The sequence below is a fragment of the Copadichromis virginalis genome, linkage group LG13, assembly GCF_057382275.1.
Source record: "Copadichromis virginalis isolate Kocher_CV1m ecotype Utaka linkage group LG13, C_Virginalis_male_GT1.1, whole genome shotgun sequence".
In the NCBI taxonomy this organism is placed as follows: Eukaryota; Metazoa; Chordata; class Actinopteri; order Cichliformes; family Cichlidae; genus Copadichromis; species Copadichromis virginalis.
Window position 1 is genome coordinate 5,644,138 of NC_140630.1, and position 22,986 is coordinate 5,667,123.

Consider the following 22,986-nt stretch of genomic DNA (forward strand, 5'->3'; position numbering starts at 1 on the left):
TAGAGGCTGATGTAATTGTTGATTAATGCTGTCTTGGATTAAAGCAGCAAATTCTTGCTTTGTACAGACCTGACAAATAGGATTCCCAGGAGTTAACAATATGTCGCCCGTAGGATAAAGGAACAGGACTGAGTAGAAGCGGAAGATAAATTCACCCATAAAACGCATATATGCACTCATTGTTCTTATCTGGGTCACTAAAGTGTCTTGTGGGAGACTATAACAGCGCAGAGGCCGTTCAATTAGCCAGGATGAAAGGAAAGAATAGCCATTCAGTCTCCAGAGCACTGCTGTTTATTTTGGTCTCCAGGACTGATTACATTCACATGCCTATAATGGCTTCCATCACCAACCTTTCCAAAACAGAAAAGAAAATACCTGCTCTCTTTATTTATTTATCTTTTTTACATGCAATATAAGTACGCAATAATTGACTGAAACAGGAGGAGAAAGTAAAGTTAAGGGTTAAAAAGGGGGGAGCGTAAGAATAAACAGATTGACTGGGTTACAGTCTTTGTGTAAAAATCAGAGATAAACATGTTGGACCATTTAGAATGAGTCATAACATGATGTCTAAAGAAAAGGCCACTGCTGTCATGGTGTTAGAGACAGCTTTAAATAACCCAACTCTTCTTAGCCATCTCCACATAAAACTCCAGGAAAACAGAAGCTTTGTTTCGGCCTCAGCATGTTAATGGACTCAAACAAAAAAGAAATATCTTATTTATTCTGTGTGGTCTGCAACGCTTCATGCCAAGTAGCATAATCTTGCCTGTGGACATATAAATACTAGAGAAGTGGCAGGATGGTGAAGCTCCAGTGTTGCAATATAAGAGGGTAGCTGCAGAATACTATCAAATGCATGGAAGATGCAAATAGTAGTACTCATTTTGATTTACAGAGAATAGAAGCACATAGTTGTCTTCTATCTCTGTCCATTTAAGCTTTAAACAAAATACAATCACAGCCTTAGTTTCCTAAACCTTGAAAATAAACATACCATTACAAAATTATACTGCCAGAACCACCAGAAAATGAACTGCCGTTTTCAGCATTTGGATAATAAACCAATGTGAAGTCTCCACTCCACCAGAGAAATATCCAGCCATAGTCTGCACTGGGATACGACATTAAACTGCAAGGAAATGAGTCTACTAGTGCTAGCACTGCTAACGTTAAAGCACACTTGATAAACTACGTACATTTGTGAAATATTAGGCAGATGATTGTAAGGGCTAAATTTTCAATGGTAATTCAAATACATTTCATTTATTTAAAACTGTAATTAACAGTTTTAAATCGCTCTAACATTCTGAGGCAACAACTGTATGGATGATCTTCAACTCAAGTTGCAACCTCAGCAGCTAAAAAACAAGCCACTTCCCAAACAGTTCCCACGGAGTCCAAAAAACAATAGAAAAAAAATAATTAGAAAACCATAACTTTAGAATTATTTGGGGATGTGGGTAACTACTCGACTGTACACAGTACGTTAATGCCCTTGCTATTTGGCACAAAAAGTACTAACCAGTAATTATTTTAAATCCTGATAAAAATCTGGCACTGCCATGTTAAAGGCCTAACTTTATAGCATTAAAATATTTTTACACCCTGGTACAAAACAACTTTGGCCTCTATGGGGTCTTCTCTCATAACAACTGTATAGTTGTCTCTTCAATCTGGATACTGGAATTAAGGGCGTGGGTGTTTAAATGACACTGAGTTATGGTCAGTCGAATTCTGCTAGGCCTCACCTCTGCTAAGTGTAGTCACTGAATTAGATCCCTGGGCCATGTTTGTGTCTTTGGTGTTTTTGGTGCAATTTTAATGGAATGATCTAACATAGAATAACTTGCTATAAGGTACAACCCACCCAGAAGATCCAGTTTGTTTATTATTGATATCATGTTAGTTTTAATTAACTCATATGTTTCAGTGCTTTGCACCAATTTACAGTTGAATGAAGTTTCCTTGTATATATTAGATGATTAGATTAACAGTACACTGTCTCATCCAAATATGGATATGATACTAAAATGAAAATGAAATGCTTAGGCTTCAAAATTCAGTCCAAAACCCAATGCGTCATACATATATACCGTCTGTGGTTTAACCTTTCTAGGGCTGTCACACTGACAGAATTTCAGTTCAATAGTGAAAAAATGTTCACAGTATTGTAACATTTATAGAATATTTAAAAAAAAACAAAAAAACACTGTAATAATGCTCTGACTAAAATTGATCTATGGTTTTATTTTGTACTTGTTATTTTCAAGATCTAACTCAAATGAAACGTGCATGTTGGTAGTGAGATGTTTCTGAACATAATTGTGCAAATGAACAATTACCAAATTATTTGACATTATCCTATGTGCAATATTGACACAATATTGAGTACACGTTTATAATGAACCCCCCCAACCTGATCCATTAGCTTGAGCATAATTTTGTTTTTCTGTTTCACAGACCTAGCCCATTAGTAGTTCTCCTGTTTAATGGACTGCTAAATTAGTCATCGGAAACATTCCTAGTTAGTCTACATTGTACTGTCATGAAAAATCTTGATATTTCTGCTTCGTTTTATCCAGCTTCAGACATGGGTTTGAACTGCAAATGAACAAACTACCACATTCCTGAGTAATAATCAAGTTATCAAACTCTATTATCCCAGCAAAACATAAGGGCCCGCCATCTTCGGCTTAAAGCTAGTACAAGTTCACAAGTCTTTGCCAATGAACCCAGCAGGTCCTTATAACACAATAAAACATGGAACTGCATCATTTATGGACTCAAGTAGCAGGAGTGTTTCCTGTGTCCCTATATTTGCTAGCAGTAAAAGTCAAAGTAGGAGCAGCTATGGCTTTAAGGCTGCACAGCATAACTCAAACTTGTTAGTCATCCAAGGATTCATATTCAGAACATCCAGTAAACACTTCTAATTGGCCTACTTCTCTATGCTGCTGAGTGCAGAGCACATTTCTCAAGTGTGTGCATGCTTCTATGTGTGTGTTCATACTAATCCTGTCTGAATGTATGCTTGCCTGAATATGAGGGTGTTTATTTGTGAAGACCACTAAGACTATGCCACTGGTTAGCGTGGGAACATGCAAAATGTTTTGTCTTACTTCACAGTATGTTTTATATAACACACATTCCAGTAGTTCTGAAAAAGTACTGCAGTCACTTCAGGGCGAATGCTACACTGTCGTAAATATCATCAAAAAGATTCACAGAGCATTTATAAAACAGGTTATCCATGCGTGCATTTGTAAACTCTTTATGTAAATAGAGTAGATTCTCAAGGTGTTCTCATTTTGCTGCATATGGCCTCAATCTGCATGAGGAAGCAGATTAGAAAGCAAATCACAAACATGCTGTGCAAAGACTTTGCAAAGCCGGGTGAAAAAGTTTTCAGATTCACTTGGAATAAAATGAGCTTCATGAATTTAACTTGAGGTACTTAATTTGCTTGCTACTATGTTACATGCGTGAGTGTTTCTCCTCACCAGGCAACGCCTGACACTCCTGCTGCTGTGGCTCCCACTGGCAGTTGACGTTCAGCAAGCAGCTCCTGCAGCTGGCCAGCCTGAAACACTCCAGCTCTTCCCTGCGCTTACACCTGGATGAGTCTCTTACCGTCTTCAAACACACACACAAAATAACAGGAAATAATATCAGTCGGGCTAGAGTTCTTTGACAGTTTTCTCTTCAACAATAAATACAGTAAAGCTAGAGAATTCGATATAGTGTGCAACAAATGGTGAAAATGAATAAAGTATAAATGGGCGTGGTGATTTAAACAGCCAACAGAACATGCAGAGTGGAAAAGAAAATCAATATGCAGGACACATTATACTGAGATGTAGTTTTTATTCTATATGCTGCACAGTTACACTGCAGCAGTTTTAGCTATAAGGTTTCAGAACAGAAAGGAAATTTGTTTTTTTTATTTAAAAGTTTAAAAAAAAAAAACACAAAAATCTAATTTGATCAGGTACCAGCAAAGTGTACTTTAGCCTAAAAAACAAAATCCCATTTTCTGCAAAAGGATGACACATCTTTATATCCATGATTGCACAGGTAAATACAATCCTGACCTTCATTTTTTTAGTCCACCACTTTCTTAGCATATTAACTAAAAAGTGATTTCTATGAAAACCTTGAAGGTTAGACAAAGGGCCAAGGAGAGGTCTTTGCTCATGTCCTGTTTTCATGACAATTTTTGCTTACGTATTTTCTTGAGGATTATTGAGCGTACATTTTGTTTTTCTGCTCCTGAAATGGCATTAAATGGATGTGTCATTTGGATTGATCCAAAAACAGACTCATGTTCAAACAAGCATGACAAGTCTTGTCTCAGAACAGAGACCATATTCTATGATTCTCTTTATTGCTTACAAATTATTTACCAAAACCTTCAAAAGCTTTTGATCAGTAACAATTTCTGCATCACTCAATGACGTGAACAGCTCCTCACACCATAGTGTTCTTTTTCTCACACCATTTTTAGTACCACTTGTTGGAGAAAGAAGAAATGCATGAAATACATGCAAATTTGTACTTATATTGCCCCCCAGTGTCCACATAACCTTAGGGGCTATTCTGACCTGTGACCTTGCAGCCCAAACCTGAAGCTTAACAGGAAGTGTCAAATGATACACACATGTCCCCTTCTCCTGGCTCCGTGTTTCCACAAGCTCAGCTGATGTTCAGACAACATGGACGGAGGGGGAGACAGAGACAGAGCGCCGCCATGCTGCTGGGCCAGCTCCAGAGTCAGCTAACACACACACACACACACACAAACAGTCCGATCCATTCACAGATTCAGATCAAATCCAGCCAAGCACGTAGACAGAAAGAAAGCAACAGATAGCCAAACACACAAAGAAACACACACAAAGCAGGGTTGAGATTAAAAACAGAGACTGTGAAAGGAGGAAACAAAATGAGCAAACGTAACAAAATAACACGAGAAAATATTTATAACAAGTTTAATTTCAGCCCAACAATTACTTTGCTTTTTATTTTTTTTAAATGTTCATTTTGATGCTTCAGAGAATAAAAGAAAAAACAAAAACCTTAAATGAGCGTATGTGTCTGTGTGATCATTTAAAAAGATCACACTGATTGGTGTTGATTGTTTTAAGACTTTATATAAGACATCGACAGCTTCTTCCTTTAACCAGTCATATGAAAAGCCTCTGAACTTTCTTCCAGCATTTATCAGCTCACGTTTTCAGCTCACGCTCAACAAAGGATCGTTTCCAAATGGCTGCATCTCCAATTCTGAGTGCAATTTTGGTGACAGACAAGGAAAAGCCTCAGGCCTCGGGAGATTTATTTATTTATTTTTTAAATGCATTTTCTTTAATGGTCACTTGAGACTGACTGCAAAAGCAAGTCAATCCGCACAGACTTGTATGATAAAATGTCAAATTTCACAGCTCTATAATAACTAAGTGGGGCATTTTAGGCATGGCCAATTTGACAGGTGTCCCAAATTAGGCAGCTGGAGGCAGGCCTTGCTTTAAATACTTTGGGTCATTACACTCGACCTTTCCATTGTCTTTTGTCACGTTTTATTGAGTAATCTAAGATTATGGCTTGCTGTGAGACACAGACCATCCAAGAAGTTTCTGCTTTGGTTTTGTTGAGTGTTGTATGCCACTTAGCTAACTAGCAAATGTGTGTGTTCCCCTATATAGCTTATGGATGAAAACCATACAAGCTACAATTAGCTGATTAGCCCTTTTTATACAAATATAATTACCTCTATCCATATTTTATACTTTCTATGGTGCCAAATTGCATTGATGCTCAGCCACTGACAGAACAGTCTTTGCACTTTTTATGACTTCTAGCATTGTCAGGAACCAATATGTTAAGTATTCCATCAAAGATTTAATTCAATTATTGTACTATCAATACTATACGATAAGGTTTACCATAGATATTTTACTGATAGTCAGTAAAGCCTCACCACAGTGCAGTTGCTTGAGGCAGATATGCACTTCCTGTCCTCACACCACTGACATCCTCTTGTGTTGGCAGTGCAGCTCGCACAGTCTGAGAAGCGGAAACACTGCTCATCTGTACTGTCTAAAAATGGAGAACACAGACAAATTAAAAAACATAAGCACATCGGTACAAAGGCAACAAAGACACTAGGTCACAGCCTTTTCCCCCCTAATCTGTATTGTTACTGTCTAAATAAAGTGTATGGACAAAATGCTTTCATACTATTATGGACTGAGCACAACTCGTACAGTTTTACTTTCAGTAATCGATTTCCACTTATTGAAATCAGCCAACAAATGTTTCAAAGAGTTCATCTGTTGGTGATTTGACTTCTTGACTAGCAAAGATGTAAATGTGATTTTCATGGAAATGTCTATCAGTCAGTTAATACATATAGTGCACAGAGGTGAACATGTACAACTACTTAAACTATTAGGGCAGTGTAAAATAAAATGTATTACCATATTTGGATGCAATAATCAGGAAGCTACCAAGTGACAACTTCGTTATTCGGGATTTGCAGACCTAACACTAAGACTGTCTCAACATGCTAAACATAGATTGCACAGGCTGGCTCAGGCAGTAGAAGAGATGATCAGTGTTCAGAAGGCTGCTGGTTTGACTACATGCTCTTTTTGAACTATAGTTTCTATAATTTGTTATTCTGGCGTCAGTAAAGAACACATTTTAACCTGTTATTGGGGTGTATTTTGGCGTGTGTTAGTCATTTATCGCATTACCCAGGAAAAAAAATTGAAAATGTAGCATTTAACTTTTAAATTAAGGTTAGATTTTATTTTGTTTTTATGGACATTAATGGGATTTGTGTGCTTGGGATGACACATAAATGTTGTCATGAGTTATGAAGGTTAGATAAGGTGTATGTGAATTGCAATGAGCAGGCTTTTAAATGCAAACCCATTGATTTGATCTTTTAATTCATTCAATCCATGTGGGCTTATGCTCCATTTAAAACTGACAGCAAAATCATTTTCATAATTACTTTCTACTTAAACCTCGAGCGAGGTGCCTGAAGCAGAATACCTGGAAGAGCTACCGCATCTACATCTGGTTCAGACCGATCCTAATTACTTTGAAATTAGGTAATTGTTGCAGTGCTGACCTTCTGTTCCTGTAATTATGAATTGCAAACATACTTCAGAGCCCTCCAGAATAATTACGATTCTTGTGAAAAAATAAGCCTTTTGGGAGTTGCACTTGTGCTTGATTGTGTGGTACATTTCAGGAAAACTATGTTGACATGGCAGTGAAAATATTTAGACTGAAACAAAGAAACAGATGCATATAAATGGCAAAGAATTTGCTCGGTAAACAGAAGCATAACATACCAGGCCGAGCAGGGCAGAAAGGAGCAGGAAAAATGTGGTCGGGTGGTGTTGGCTTCCAGGGGACACATCTACTTTTCACCCAGTGACAACGAACACCTGGCCCGGCAGTGGCGCACAAACCTGGGCTAGAGAAGGCCTGGCAGGATGGAGGCGTGTAAGCCAGCACGTCGTTCAGAAGCATACCAGAAAAGCCTCCAAAGATGTACATGGAGCTGAAGATGAAGAAGGGACGATTATACAAACTAACAGGAAAAGAGAACTTATACAGAGAGCTGTGGAAGGAAGCAACAGCGAGACACTACACGCTTTATACAGATGAGAAATGCCTCCAGAAAGGAGGAGAAAGTTAGAGGAACACCTTTAAAAATAAACCTGGACTTAGGTGGTGGTGAGGGGGGGGTGAAAAAGAAAAGCTGCTATTTTGAAGCAGTCCTTGTGAAGTTCAAAGCTGACATTTCTGAGCTCAAAGCTGACTTTTTGGTGGGTAAATGGTGTTAACAGGTCAGGCTGTCATTTCTCAGCCCAGCAATAAGTCAGTCGATGAAACTCCTGCAAACATTTAAGTATCACAAAGCACTGATATTTATATTTTCACTATAACTTTTTCTATTTCACCAAACAAAATGTCTTGTACTCTCCGATTGTCTGGGACTGATGTTCACAGATTCTTTTCAAGAAAATCAAAATCTGTTTTCAGGCTAAACCCTATGAGCAACAAGAAATGCTCAGTGCATCAACGGCAGGGTTTTCTTTGTTGTACATAGCTGTAATAAGTCATTTGAAAACCACATCTTTCTAGAAAGCAGAGCCCAAAGGCCATTCACACATCCGCCTGCATGTGAATGAGGGTGAGAAAAAGTTATAGAGGAAAAAACTAGAAATGAATATAGGTCTCGAGGTAATGAAGTGAAATACACGTGGACATATATATATATACAGTATCTATATATAGAAAGTGCAAAGAAAGTTTCTGACAGAGTGTAGCAGGAGAAACATCCACATACAGGCGAGAGCTGAGGTGGGAGAGACGTAGTTTCTAAACAGGGAGCTTCAGAGGAGCAGGCGGAGGAAGAAGTGACAAGAGAAGTGCCAACCAAAACTAAATATAAGATTGAGATAAAAAAAGATCAATCCATAAACAGTCTACACAACAAAACTATACCAGTCAAGGAGGAAGGCAGAGGCAAAATTCACCTGAGACGCTCAAGATTTGAAGGACATCACAGGAAGACATCAAGGAAATGAAAAAGTTGTGCTGGAGTGTCACGCATTGTGGATAGATGTGTTTTATTTGCATGAATGTAATTTGAGCAGGAAGGCTTGTTCTTATATTTTTCGAAGGTTGAATATCACTGCTGAAATGTCCAAAGGACGATTGGTAAAGGTACAGATTTATGATTAAAGTGGCACTTTTACAAGAAAACACTTAGGAAATGCAAGTTCATGCATGTTTTGTGAACCAAATCGCTTTATTTCAAGATACACTCAGAAAAAATAAAATACTCTGTTACCTTTAGTAATACGGGGGCTTGTCCTTGGGCAGAACTACCGTTATTTGTAGGCTATGACTGTTTCTCCTTCCAAAATTACATTAACTTCAGAAAATACATTACAAAGAACTTTCTATCAAAGTTTTACTATTGTATATAGGGTGGAAACAAGAATTAGCCAGATAGAGTCTGGGATTGGATCGGTTAGGGGGACGTGTTATGAAAAGCAGAAACTCACCCGTTGCTAACCACAGCAGAGTGTCCAAAGCGGTTGATGTCCCGGTGCAGGCCTGGTCTGGGAAGGACAGTCCACTCATCACAAGCTGAGGACGAGCACATGCAGACACACAATGATGTTTAGGAATATATTCACTCGTGAGTGTGTGCTGCTATACTGCTGCAGCGTTTGAAAACCAAAACATAAATAACCCACTTATTGAGGAAGTGATAATGCACTGCACAAAATAAACAGACAAAGAGCTACTGTGAACATCACTGTAAGCAGCAAAATTACAGTTTTCCTTAACTGGTAATGCTAACGATAATATACGACTGGATAATATTGTCTTCATTTTTCCCCATGCAGTTATAATAGAAGAATAAGGAGAACCATACGTACTATATGCAAGAGCAATGAGCAGTACAGTGTGACCCACAGCTCAACCCCTTCCCCCAATTCCATAAGAACTCATTACCATAACCTTCTCACATCGAATTATGGCGATCGAGAGATGATAGGGGAGATAATGTGGGAGCTGACTTCATAAAACACATCATGCCACAAATATGATCATAAAACAGCCTCCTCTCTTTCTCTCTCCCTCTCAAGTTATCATTGGTGCTATTCAGCTCTGTGTGTTTTACTATTTGGATTTTACAACTCTCTGATGTTTTAATGACCCCTACATACTCCCATTATATTAATATGGAAATGACTGAGTGACTGAATGTATGTGTGTGTGTGTGTGTGTGTGTGTGTGTGTGTGTGTGTGTGTGTGTGTGTGTGTGTGTGTGTGTGTGTGTGTGTGTGTGTGTGAGAGAGATAGATGGAAAAGGAGTCCAAGTTGTGAGTGTAAATGTGCCATTTAGCTATAGGCGCCTTTCCCTAAACACAGAACGCTGGTAGAGTTGAGGACACCAGGTTGCTAACGACCTCGTTAAGCGCTGTGCTAATTGGGAGCGCTTGTTTAAGAGCGAGGGATGCCACAGAGGACGCAGTGATGGGACAGACAAAAAGAGGTTATTCTAATCAACGCCAAGAGCAATGGGTTCATAACTAGCAGAGGTTAAAGGTCATTCGTATTAACACGACAAGAAGAGTGATGCTGATGTAATCAGGCAGCTCTGAAGAACGGTGATTGTGCGGCTAAATTAAACAGCACCAGTTTGTAGGTATTTAACTCAGGTTTTTTTTTTTTAAATAGGTTAAGTTTTAACCGATTTTTAACCTCCCACAGCAAGATTTCTCAAGTCTTTTTGCTCGAGAAACTCAAAAATCACTAAAGCGAGTAAGTTGTGGGCTTTGAAACGACCTCCCTGAGGAGATAATCTGCGACCTCCTTCAAATCACTTCTAAAAACACATTTTTACAAACTCACTATTATGTGATGTCATTACATTTTTGTGCAGTCTTTTTCTTTAACTGCTTTTAAACAGGAAGCTCTAATTTCCAGCTTTCTGTTGAAATTCTGGATTCGGCTTTGCTAGTCTGTCAAAGCACTTTGCAAAAGAACCATGTAAATGGAATTATTATTTAATATTGTTTGACAAAAAGACTGATGAATAATATTTATGAATAAATAAAACTTAGGGTTTAAACAATGAGAAGCAGAATACCAAAAGTTTATTAAGAATGCACAAAAGAAGGGCAAATAATTTATAAGACAGCTGCTATTAACACTAGACATTTTTACTCCAGTGTGGAGATTTATCCTTGTAGCATCTATTTCTAGAGCTTTGCACACACACACAGCTGTTTGTCAGCTCATGTTTAATATAACCTGCAAGGACCTGAATCAAATTGGCACCTCTACCTGGGTAATCATCACTCAGTGTGGGATCCAGGTGTGCACAACTATATGGCATCTAACATCCATCTAAAGCCTGAGTCACACGTGGTGCTAAAAGTTTAAATATTTTTCACTTGTGGCAGTTGGCACTCTGAGCACTGAAATAAGCTTAGGCACTACAGGGAATCAGCAGTGAGGCAGGAGTTTGTTTCCTTGAGAACTTTCCAAGTTGTGCTGGCTGCAGAATAAAGCAGCTGACGTTTATCTTCGATATTTTATTCACTTGTTTTGCTCCAGAATTAATCATTACAACCAAAACTTCACTTGAATTTGTGCATCAGAATTAATAAATCATGTTGTTAGTACTGAATATACCAAGGTGCGCTTGGTTTGTTATTTTCTCTGGACTGATTTACTGTTACTGAAGTCAGTGAGAGAGCGGTTAAAAAGAGAACGGGCCCATATCTTTTAAATAAGCAGGTTATTATTAAAGCCAGCGCTATTTTTAATTAATCTGCAAGACAATTATGACAAAATGTCAACAGCTTCCTACGTTAATATTTCCGTGTGTTTTTTTTATGTTCACTTTATAATATAATTATTAATAATTAATAAGCCTTGCAGTTCTTGTGAAGCCAATAAACACCCTCGGAGACCTGCTGTATGTTTCATGTGATTTAGAGAATCTACCACATGAAACAGTCTGCAAGACACATAACTGCTAAAATAAGCAAACTAATAACCAACAGCATCAGAAATATATAATAAAAAATAATACGGTTTTGTTGTTTTGTGGAGTTCTCGCTTTTGTTGACCGAAATGTCCCAGCTGTTTGCAATCTGTGTTCCAATAGAAAGATAGAAAACAGTAAACAAGCAGATTTGCATCTCTGTGCTGCTTCAGGCAGCCCAAGGTAAACAGTTTCAAGCCCTCTTCATGGTGAGAGGACAGATTTCTGATTGAACGCTTTAAAGTTTTCTTTTCTTTTTTTTTTTGTAGGTGACTCAACGTTGTGACTCCACCTCTAAGGGAATGGATAGTAACAACTACATGGACAAAAGATGGATTTTCTAACATAAGCGAAGCAATAAAATCTGAGGTACTAATTCTACTAAATCCTAAGTGGACAAAAAAATTATTAAAAGGAATTAGCAACTCTGAATGTAAATGCCTCTAGGGAAAAAAAAAGTATTCTCATTTTTCCATTTTGTGTCCCGTCATTTTCCCTTTCCTGTGTCTTCCAGTTTGACTGAATCTAGACCTTTCTTTATGACAAGTTCTCATTAATTTGGGAAACCCTGACGAGGCTGGGAATGGTACCTAAAATGGATATGCTGTTAAAAGGACGGATGGATGGACTTATTGTCTACTTATTGTTTGAATGACACATTTCAACTTGTGGCATTTTTGAGATTTTACTTCTTGAGGATCCAGAGCTTCCCCATGCACCTTGGAAGTAGGAGTGAACTTGTGCTTGAAAGCTCTACTCTATAAAGAAAATGTAATGTGGAACTATGATTCGTGCATGTGAATCAAGAGCCTGATTATGATGATGAAGCTGACCTCAAACCTCCAGCCACAGCTAAAAATCTTTCTCTAACAAGCTCTAAATGAAAAAAAGATTACAACCTCTGTGACTTTTGATCCCATCCTCTAGCCATAACCAGCCACCCCGAGACTGCTGTCAAATTGTCCACCCAAGAACTGCAGGCTCAACAGATACTTATCAGCCACAACACACATACAGTCATACACACACACAGACCCACACAGATTTTAATTTCCTTTTAGGATATGAGAAAATCTGTGTTAATAATGCATGGTGGGACAGAGGGAGAAATCACGAGTCCAGATCGAAGCAGCCGTGCGGCCGGGCTGATTGACAGTTTGATCGGATCTGTGCTAATGGAGAACTTGATGGAGAAAGGCGGGAGGAGGAGGAGGACATGGAGGTTTGAACGGCAGCCACTGTCTGCTCCTCAGATACATCCCGACTTCCAACATCTTCCAAACAAGCTTTCAGCTTGCCACAGGCCTTTCAGCGAGATCTGTGTATGTGTCAGGTGTTTGCGTGTTGCACACAGAGCGTGGGCGTGCGCCTATGGTGTGTCAGGTTGGAGAGGACTGCGTTTTTAATCAGAGTTCATTTTCCCCCAAAATCTAATTAGAAGTGTGAGGGTGGCACGGTTAAGGGGAAGGGAGGATGTGGGAGGATGGGAGTGGGGAGGAAGGAGAGCTGAAGGGGGAGAATTAAATTCAAATGAAAAGTGCCTTCCATGTCTACCTGAATCTAATGTGTGGCAGCAGAAGAGCAGGAGAAGCTAATAACGTCATGTCACCCCTCCAAGGTTAGCGCGGCAAAACAAAAACAAATTAGTGCTCCAAACGCCCCCGCTCGCAGCGAGCGCAGAGACAGGGAGGAACGGAGGAGCAAATGGAGACAAAACAAGGGATGGAGAGAAGTGACTTCACAGGTGGAACTAATTAATTATCTCCTGAAGAGATGCGACAGAGGGCAGAGCTTTAGAAAAGAACTTGTGCAGATCAACACTTTCTGTGAAGACGCGTAGATACGAAGCCAAGCAACCCCCTGTCGTAACTCTAAACATGTATAGTATTTTTCACAGCATGTCCTATTTAACACTAAAAGTTTCCCCCATAAATGACCAAATTGTGCTCAGTCGAGACGCATTATTCAGAATGACAGCAATTAACACATTTCTCATAGACTTTCCAGAAACAAATTTGTATTTCTTTAAAGTCAAGAATCAAATAAATTATCTGCTGTGCTTTTAGTTACGATGTTATTGTCAAAGCCAACTGATGTTTTTTGTTCTGCTGCTTGAAGCCACTTTAAGAAAAACTGTTTCTCAGTAACTTGTGTTCCACTGCAGGAAGCACCTCTGCACGGCCTCCTTTAGTGCCATTTTGGAGGAGAAAAAAGTAGCTAGTCTGAGGATTTTTGAGTGCCCCTGATAGCCTGCTTATAGAGGTTCAGCAATCTTAGGGTATAAGAGCTATATTGTGCTTCTTGTTGTGTCGATATACTGTTAGGATGTTTAAACATGCCCTGTTTTGAACACTGAAAGCAGTATACATACAAATAAGGGGCAGTGAGCCCAAAACTTAGGAGGTTCTAAATGCTCCGTTTCTGTTTTTTTTTTTTAATTAATTAATTTATTTTTTACTCTCAGTTCTATGTGATTGGAACATGGGCAGTAACAACAATGATAAACCAGGATTATTTTGAACTGTGACTCACACAAAGCCACCCTGGAATAGTCTAACAATAAAAAGAGGGAGGTAGAATTTTATATAAAAGGTCCTATTTAGGTCTGAGGATTGCTGCCCTCTCTGAAACTTCAACAGCATAAACTTTGACATGAACAAGAAGAAAAGCCTTTAAGCAGCTCAGCTCTCTCCTTTTTTGTTATTAAATTCCCCTGTCTGTGCACATGCAGAATTAATGTCGCAGTTAAAAGTGTTTTTCATCACCTCATGTTTGGGTGGAGCCACAGACATGTAAACAAACGATATAGGGGCCTTTCCTGTATCTACACCACGTTGTGCCAATATGAATACTGTAACTTCAGCACCGTAACAAGAAGGAGAAGACGTTTTCTTCTGACTTCTTTCCATTTATAAGGAGATTCATAAATGCCTTCATTGTGAAGTTCTTGTACTTAGAAATTCACTGATACAGGATTTTAAGACCAATACTCACAATGAAAGCTGGTGAGTTAAAAATAGAATAGATTCTTTTTTCAAACATGCAAGAAAAATAAAGAGATAGCATATTGTCTTAGTAAAGACTATATGCTAATTCTATTTAAAGATAATCTTGTTTGTTTTGTTTTAGGGGTTTTGTCGCGTATTCCTTGCTTAAGTTCTGCCCAACAATGCTCGGATCAGCTGGTTGTTATGTTTGTGGACTTCCAGACACATTTAAGTTGAAGTGCTTTCTGGTCGGAAAATGATGGTTACTCACGATGATGGTCTCCACTTTATACAATTTAATTTATCAGCCCTTATAAATGCAGATGCCAATAGAGAAGTAAACAGCTAATAAGGTAACATTATCTGTAAATGATTAAAAACCAAAGACAGGAATCACAAAGAACAAAGTAAAAATCAAAATTTTCAAATTTAACTTGAGGGCAAAAATCACAGATTTAGCTAAAGTTAGCAGGGATTAAAGGAAAAGTGTGAATGCAGCAAGAGAAAGAATGAAGACAGGAAGGAGGAAACTATAGCTAGGAGACATTTCTTGGCTCAGATTTAAACTCTTCTTTTTTTTAAGCTCCTCATAACCCTGAGTGTGTTAACAGTCACCACACTGGCCCAGCGGAGGCCTTTAATTCCACATAATCCCTCTCTGGGTGAGAGGAGTCTGTTGCACCACAGTGAGGAAAGAAAGGAATTCCATGCGACACACTCCACACTGATATATGATGCTAGTGCAGCTTTTAGCTTGTCTAATTATCCCATTAAGCAAAAATGCAACTACTGAAACATAAACTATTTTGTTTCCTTAAACCAAGGCAATAGTAAACTGAACATCTTTTCGTTTTGGTCGGTTGTTCAGCACTAATTGGAATTCTTCATCCTGGACTGTAAGAAACTGACGCTGATATTTCCTTTCGGGTATTTAATTAATCAATTCCTTGAGAAACCTGGCACCACAACACTCTGTAGTGAAAGGAATCATTAGGGTTTTTTTTACTTAAAAAAAATAAATGCCCAAAAAACAAACGAAGAACAAATTTCAACTGCCAGTGTGTCAAAAAATATAATGTACTATGCAAGGAACATGGTTACAACAGGGATGGAGTAATTCTGTAAAACTAAGAAGATATTTAAGATCAAGGTCGTAAACCAGATAAACTTCTACTAGAAAGAATAAGATATATGTCGAAACACAAATTTAAAAAATACATAAGTTGAACTAAAATATTTATATCAATATATTAATGTGTATGTTTTGTTTGCTATATTTGAACTTTCCTTTAATTTTTGGTCATTGACCACACACACACACACACACACACACAGTCAGTTTTATCTCCTTACATCACCTGGAGGATCCTAAAGACAGTCAGGTTTGAACTCTGTCTTTTGCTGATGAGCATCTATAAAATGTTCACTTCACTGTTTGATGGTTTTTCCTGTTGGCTAAAAGATGCTTTCAGACAGTTCAGAACTCACTTTGCTTATTGCTGCAGGAGCTGCAGTTGAAAGAATAAGGCTAAAATTGTCCTACGCACATCTAAACAATATATTAATATAATGGAATACAGAATTGTATTCATGTGAGGTTGTTCTTTGTCTTAATGAAAGAACTGTGAAATTGATATTTCTATTAACTTACACAGTATCTGTCCTGGTTTCAAACAGATTAGAAGCCAGGACATTGTGCTAAATAATACTATACATGCAAAACTCTTCTCAAGCATTAGCTTTGTGTGCAGCAGCCGTGTCACTTTTAACCTGTAATATTTAGCCTTTTTGTATTTTTGCTGTAAAATGATAGTTTTATTTTCTTTGTAAATTATGCTGCTCTGATGCCAGCTCTCTTGGCCCTTTCCTGGCCTGACTTATCGAGTTAATAAGCCACCTTACGTGAGTGGTTAGTCTGATTGCTGAATTTAAAACCTCCAGCACTGTGTGGTCCTGGTTTCCTTAAATGTGCTTGCTGGCTTATGGCTTCCTACACCTGGTTCACCTTTGCTCAAGTTTTCCTTTTGCCTCCTCATTCCTCACAAACAATCTAGTCTTGCTCTCACCCAACTCAAAGTTCATTATTTGAACTTTCCATAAACTCATTTGAACCCTTACTCAGCGGTCACTTTGGCTCTCCCAGTTCTCTTAGCCAAACCTTGACATCCTTGCTTTGAAAGGGCTTCATTGCAGAAGATGCAGTCCATAACACTGGGGAGCCCGCTATAATGTGCAAGAAGAGAGCCACACTGGAAAACAGCCTGCAGCTGTCTCAGAATGTCATGACCCCCAAGTCGTACATTTTTGTAACACAGTGTATACTTCAGACTGTTCTCCCAAGAAAACAAACAGCACTGGTTGTTTAAGCAAATCCCAGAGCAGCCGGTGTTTGTATTCAGGGCAAAACCGTAAAACTGCCATTGAACTAAAACCTACTGTCACACACAGAAGAAAGAGCTAGTGAACAATAAAGTGTGGGTCGAAGTGTAGTTGTTTTTTGACACAGGAAACCTGTTTATACTGCCTCGGAGAACAAATAACAAAATCATTCTTTACCTTAACCTAATTATTCATTTAACCAAAATAATTATCCAATGCTGACTCTTAACCAAAAAGTGTTCCTATCACAGATAGTGATGTTTACGGTTTTGTTTTTTGGTTTTTTTTTTTTACTTCAAACCAAACCAACTGTTCAGTGTTTATGAAATTATCATATATTTCATGTCTGTGTTATAAACATAACCACTGGTTTTGAATGTTAGCAGCTTGTTGTATGGTTGTTAACTATTATTACTGCCATAAATATTACAAGTAGACAATCTGCAGGGCAGAGCCCAGAACTCAGTTATTACCTGATTTAATGGTGGTTGTTCCACTTCGGTGGACAGAAATAATGGGCAACGCGTTTTCACTTACACCAAACAACAGTCCCTTTAAGAGGCAGCGGGACTTCCAACGGTGGAATAAATGCCTCGAGTTTCAGTTTTTGCACAACGTTTGCAAAAACAACATGGTTATGGTTAGGAGAAAATCATAGCTTGAAAGCTCACTTTTATAGTTACAACACTGAGGAGTGTTGGTTGCTTTCTATTTTGATCAAAGTCTAGTGAGCCAGCAAGCATATACTTAAGCTTTTACCTATGGAAACTCAAGCAGTCAGTTAGCCAAGCATAATATAACGATAACACTGGAAAAACTCTTGGTCCCCATCAGAACTGCTTGATGTACAAAATGCCTTTTATGTCACATTTGTACAAAGGACACATATGCAGTTTTAACAAAACTGTAATTATAAACAAAATATTATAGTAAACATTTTTATGCACAGCCTAACCATTGATTGCTATGGTTGGTCTTGACTGGTTGACGAATGATTGCTGAAAGTTGCTTGCTAGTGTCCAGGTGAAAATGGTCAACAATAGGTATACATGGCTCCGGTTAAAACCACTTGTAATAGCTTCCATCCCTCTAGTAGACTGCTGTGTTCATCCATAGTTCTCGTGGAGGAGTCTCGGCCTTGTGCAACTGAAGCTTTAGTTAGATTGCAGGTGCTGTGGAGGTTCGCCCGTCTGTTTAGGCTGATAGGTGCACGGCCCTAGTGTCACTGTGCAGGCCACAGCTACACCTTGGTGAAGCAAAATGAATACGAACCTAAAGCAACATGTGGGCCAGATTAAAATGTGCAAAGGCCCAGTTAAGTTACACACATGAGTAATATTTAAAAAAACAAATAAATATTTGACTGCAACATATTATTTTCTCCAGCTGATGATCATTCATGTCATCATCTTTCCTCTTGGTTTTTCATTTTCCCACCTAAACTATAATGCAGCTTCTATCTGCCTCTCCGGTAAACTCAAGCTAGAAAACGGACAAATGTTGCAGGTGATAAAAGCAGTAATGAATAAATTATGATATTTATGAAGACAGGGGTGTTTGCACAGAGTTAAGGGACACGTAAATTCACACATTTATTGCAAGCGTTGATGGAGCGAAAACAGTATCTGAAACCATTTGGCTTTCACCTTCATTAAGATGGGGACGTTCTGTAAACCCATGCCTGATTGTTTATCACCTTTTATTTTGCCTTTTGTTCACAAGCTTATCATCATCTTCACCCTGGCACACCTTTAATGTCTTTAGGTAATTCTCTTTCACAAGTCCGCAGTGCTTCCATTCCCCTCCCTAAATCCCTACTTCATTTACTCTTTATTTCTCTTCCACTCCGTGTTCGTCCCTCTCTCCTTCTTTAGCACTATTCTCCTTTATTTCATCACCCTTCTCACACCTGCTACTCTAATATCAGCAGTCGCTTTTTTCCTGTTGTTCTGTAATTTACAGGAGTGACGAGAAATATGAAAGAGAGAGTGGGAAGGACGACAGATTTGGACAGTGGGCTGATATTTCCAAGTACAAAAAAGCATTTTAAAGCCCATTTTTATAAATTTAAAAGAAAATACTTGCAGCTTTCAACTACAACTCAAACACGGAATAGCTGAGCACATTAGCATTATAGGCAGACCTTCTGTCATGGCTGAAAGCACTCTAAGAAACACTCTAAACAACTCTTGAGAAACACTCTAAACAACTTGTCCGGAACTGTTTTTATCATTTAAGAAACATTTCTAAACTCAGACTGCTGGTGTCAAAAGCAGAACTTGAGATGATTCTTCATGCTTTTATCTCTTCTCGTTTGGATTATTGTAACGGTCTTTTTACGTATCTCAACAAATAAGCTCTCGATTGCCTTCAGTCTGTACAGAATGCAGCGGCAAGACTTAACTGGTACAAACAAGAAGTCACACATTACTCCAGTTTTGGCTTCTCTTCATTGGTTTCCAGCAAATTTTAGGGTTCATTTTAAAATTTTAGTTGTTTAGAGCTCTGCACGGTGAAGCTCCCCAGTATATCTCTGACCTGTTGAAACCTCATGCTTCATCCTGAGCACTTAGGTCTTCAGGTCAGAGGCTACTGGTGGTCCCACGTACTGGGTTTAAAACACGTGGGGATCGGGCTTTTCAGGCACTGGCACCTAGGCTGTGGAACTCTCTGCCGTTGTCTTTACGCTGTCTAGACTCTACTGACTCCTTTAAAAAGCAGCTGAAGACATTTTTATACAAATGGGTTTTTAATTAATTTTAACCTGTATGTCTGATCTTATTGTGAAGTACTTTGTGATTTTTATCTGTGAAATGTGCTATATAAATAAATTTTACTTACTTACTCTAAAAAGCTTCTTAGTGGATCTTAGTTTGAGAAGTTGCTGTCGAAGCAGTGGTTGAGATTTCTGGATAAAACTAAAGTTTTAGTTAAAGTGACAATACAACAGGTCATGACATCACTTGACAGGTTTCAAAGGACTATAATAAACCTGATCAGCAACTTTGAAAACAAGAGGAGAGCATCAACATCACCTACATAAAGATGGCGAAATAGATGAATAATTGGTCAAGTCTAGTGCTGGGTGTATGTAATTCTATGAATGCACTCAAAAAAATATTTAATCTGATTACATTTAACATTTGTGATGTGGATGTGGCCACCAACTTTCAGAGATAACAAGCTCCTGACCCTTACAAAAAAAGCTAGGTAAGCATTAGCATGTTTCATTTTCCCTGATATGAAAACTTGCTCATTTCACCCAGCGATGCCTAAACAATCTATAATTGCTGCTTCAATAAAATTGTTTTCCCAATTCTTGGCAGACCGTAAATTTAAAAAAACATTCTAACTAACAATATTTAAAAATATAAAACTTTTTTCTACAATATATTTTTCCCAAGTATAATCCCTACATGATTTCCATTTAGACGTTTTAAGGCTCTGCTCCTTTTGTTCCGAGCTTTTAAATTCCAGCAACATCCCAACATACTGCACTGACATCTGTTGGATACTCACAAATTCTTTCTTCAGGCAAAGTTACTTAAATTCCAGGATCTGGTTAATTACAATACATCCATAATTTTGTATAAAGCTTTTACTAAACTTTTACCGGCAAATTTACAAACTAGATTTGAAATTCGAGAAAAGGTTTATAATGTGAGAGGCTTTGGAGAATTCAAATTACCCAGAACTCGAACAACCCGTAAAGGCTTTTGTGTGTCTGTATGTGGTGTGAAAATCTGGAACAGTCTGAGTTTACAATTGAAACAATGCAAAAATATTCATAGATTTAAATTTCTCTACAAACAGTTGGTCTGGTCACAGTATACTCAATGATGGGTTTTAGTGTGCTCTGTAATGTCTGTCCTCTTACCATTGCTGGTATGGATTCCAAAATAAAAAATAAAAAATAAAGTGTGCGTATGTATGTACATATATGTACTTGTGTGTGTAGATATATATGTATGTATATGTATGTGTGTCTGTTACTTGTAGTTATTACTGCCTGTTACCTGTGGTAATGCAATTTATAATTTATATATTCTGTATTCAGTTATGAAGGCTCTAATTGTTGGTTGCGAGCTGCCGCTTAGATGCTTGTATCTGCCCGGGGCTGTTGATGGGTCTGTATGCAATGATGGGCGTAGCTGCGGGAAGTTTATTGTTTTTTTTTTGTTGATGAGTGAGTATAGGGGTGGGATTTAATAAGTTTTCTTCGTCCCACTCCTTTTTCAGGCAAGTTTTGTTTTTTGTTTTGTGTATTTTATGTTCAATATAGGTATTTGTTGTGCCTGAAAATGAATAAATAAATGAATGAATGAATGAACTGTGGCTAAGCGGAAATTTTTAACATATTCTGCACCTCGAGAATATAATAAAACCTAAAAAGTATCTTAAATAAATAAACAAAGGGTCTCCATTGCCTCTCACTATTAGCGCCATGTGATTAGAAATCAGATTTGACAAGGTTAACCACCACACCCGAGGCTCTATGCCATGAATGTCTCACTCACACCCCTGATCACATAGTCAAAGAAACACTGATCAGTATAAAAACTGGCAGACGATTATTCTGAATGACTTTTTTTTTGCAGTAAAACAATTATTTCACCACTAACAGACACTGGCAAGCATTGCTGACCTTACATGCAGATAAATATACAGTTAAAGAACCACCATCACCAACATGCTGCTTTTTCCTGTTCATGTTTCACTTTCACTCGATTTTTTTCAGCACCTTTTGCATAAATATTCGCACATCTTTATCGTTTCCTCCTTCTTTCTGTTAATCTATCTACTGCACACTGTTTCCTCCTGTGAAGAGCAGAACTAATCTACATCTTCCTCACCTGAAGCCCCTTTCATTATTGTCTCTCTCTATCCCTGTCAAGGGCTGTTAATGTTCCCATACCATCTGGTTGATGGTGTAACTGGTTAGCCTATAATGGGATCCTTAATCATCAATACTCCATACCTATAAGGTCTCAAAGACTTTAGAGTCAGACCTGTTACAGATCGTCAACTTTTCTTTATTATCAGGTGTGTTTCCAGAATCACTAAAAACTGCTGTAATCAAACCTATACTGAAAAAGGACAATCTTGACAAGACACAAATGAACAACTACAGGCCGATCTCAAATCTCCCGTTTTTAAGTAAGATCATTGAAAAAGCAGTTTCTCAACAGCTCAGTTACTTCTTAAAACAGAATAATTGCTACGATGCCTTCCAGTCAGGTTTTAGACAGAACCACAGCACTGAAACCGCTCTGACCAAAGTGTTTAATGACATATGTCTGAATACAGACAGTGGAAAAATGTCAGTCCTAGTTTTACTGGATCTCAGTGCAGCATTTGATACAGTTGACCACAACATATTACTCAAACGACTGGAGAACTGGGCAGGTCTTTCAGGAACTGTACTAAACTGGTTCAAAACATACGTAGAAAACAGGAAATACTTTGTATCAATAGGTAACTTCATATCTGAGCAGACAAGTATCACATGTGGAGTTCCCCAAGGTTCCATCTTGGGACCCCTTCTGTTTAACATCTACATGCTCCCACTGGCACAGATTATAAACAACAACAAAATAAACTATCACAGCTATGCAGATGACACACAAATATATATCACAATGTCACCAGGAGACCGAGGCCCTGTACAGGCTCTTGGTAAATGCATTGAGGAAATCAATGACTGGTTGTGCCACAATTTTCTCCAGCTAAACAAAAACAAAACTGAGGTAATAGTCTTTGGCGCCAAAGAAAAACGATTACAGGTCACCAGAGAACTTCAATCTATACATCTAAAAACCACAAACCAGGCGAGAAATTTGGGTGTAGTGATGGATGCAGACCTAAACTTAGAAAAACACATTAAGACGATAACAAAGTCAGCTTACTATCACCTCAAGAATATATCAAGGATAAAAGATCTGATGTCTCAACAGGACCTGGAAAAACTAGTCCATGCATTCATCTTTAGTAGGCTTGATTACTGTAACAGCATCTTTACAG

At 38.2% G+C, this 22,986-nt stretch overlaps 1 protein-coding gene across 2 annotated transcripts in view; it reads right to left on the bottom strand.

Annotated features, from left to right (window-relative positions):
• Positions 1–22,986, bottom strand: part of atrnl1a (attractin-like 1a) — a 342,626-nt gene that overhangs the window by 253,462 nt on the left and 66,178 nt on the right. Inside the window, exons 12-16 of one of the 2 annotated variants that reach the window (XM_085477017.1) lie at positions 9,099–9,183; positions 7,371–7,582; positions 5,984–6,102; positions 4,664–4,780; positions 3,507–3,639 (exon numbers count right to left, since the gene is read on the bottom strand). In XM_085477017.1, the coding sequence (XP_085333143.1) occupies positions 3,507–3,639; positions 4,664–4,780; positions 5,984–6,102; positions 7,371–7,582; positions 9,099–9,183 (666 nt within the window). The remainder of the gene's footprint in view (positions 1–3,506; positions 3,640–4,663; positions 4,781–5,983; positions 6,103–7,370; positions 7,583–9,098; positions 9,184–22,986) is intronic. The other variant, XM_085477018.1, reaches the window with a different exon arrangement.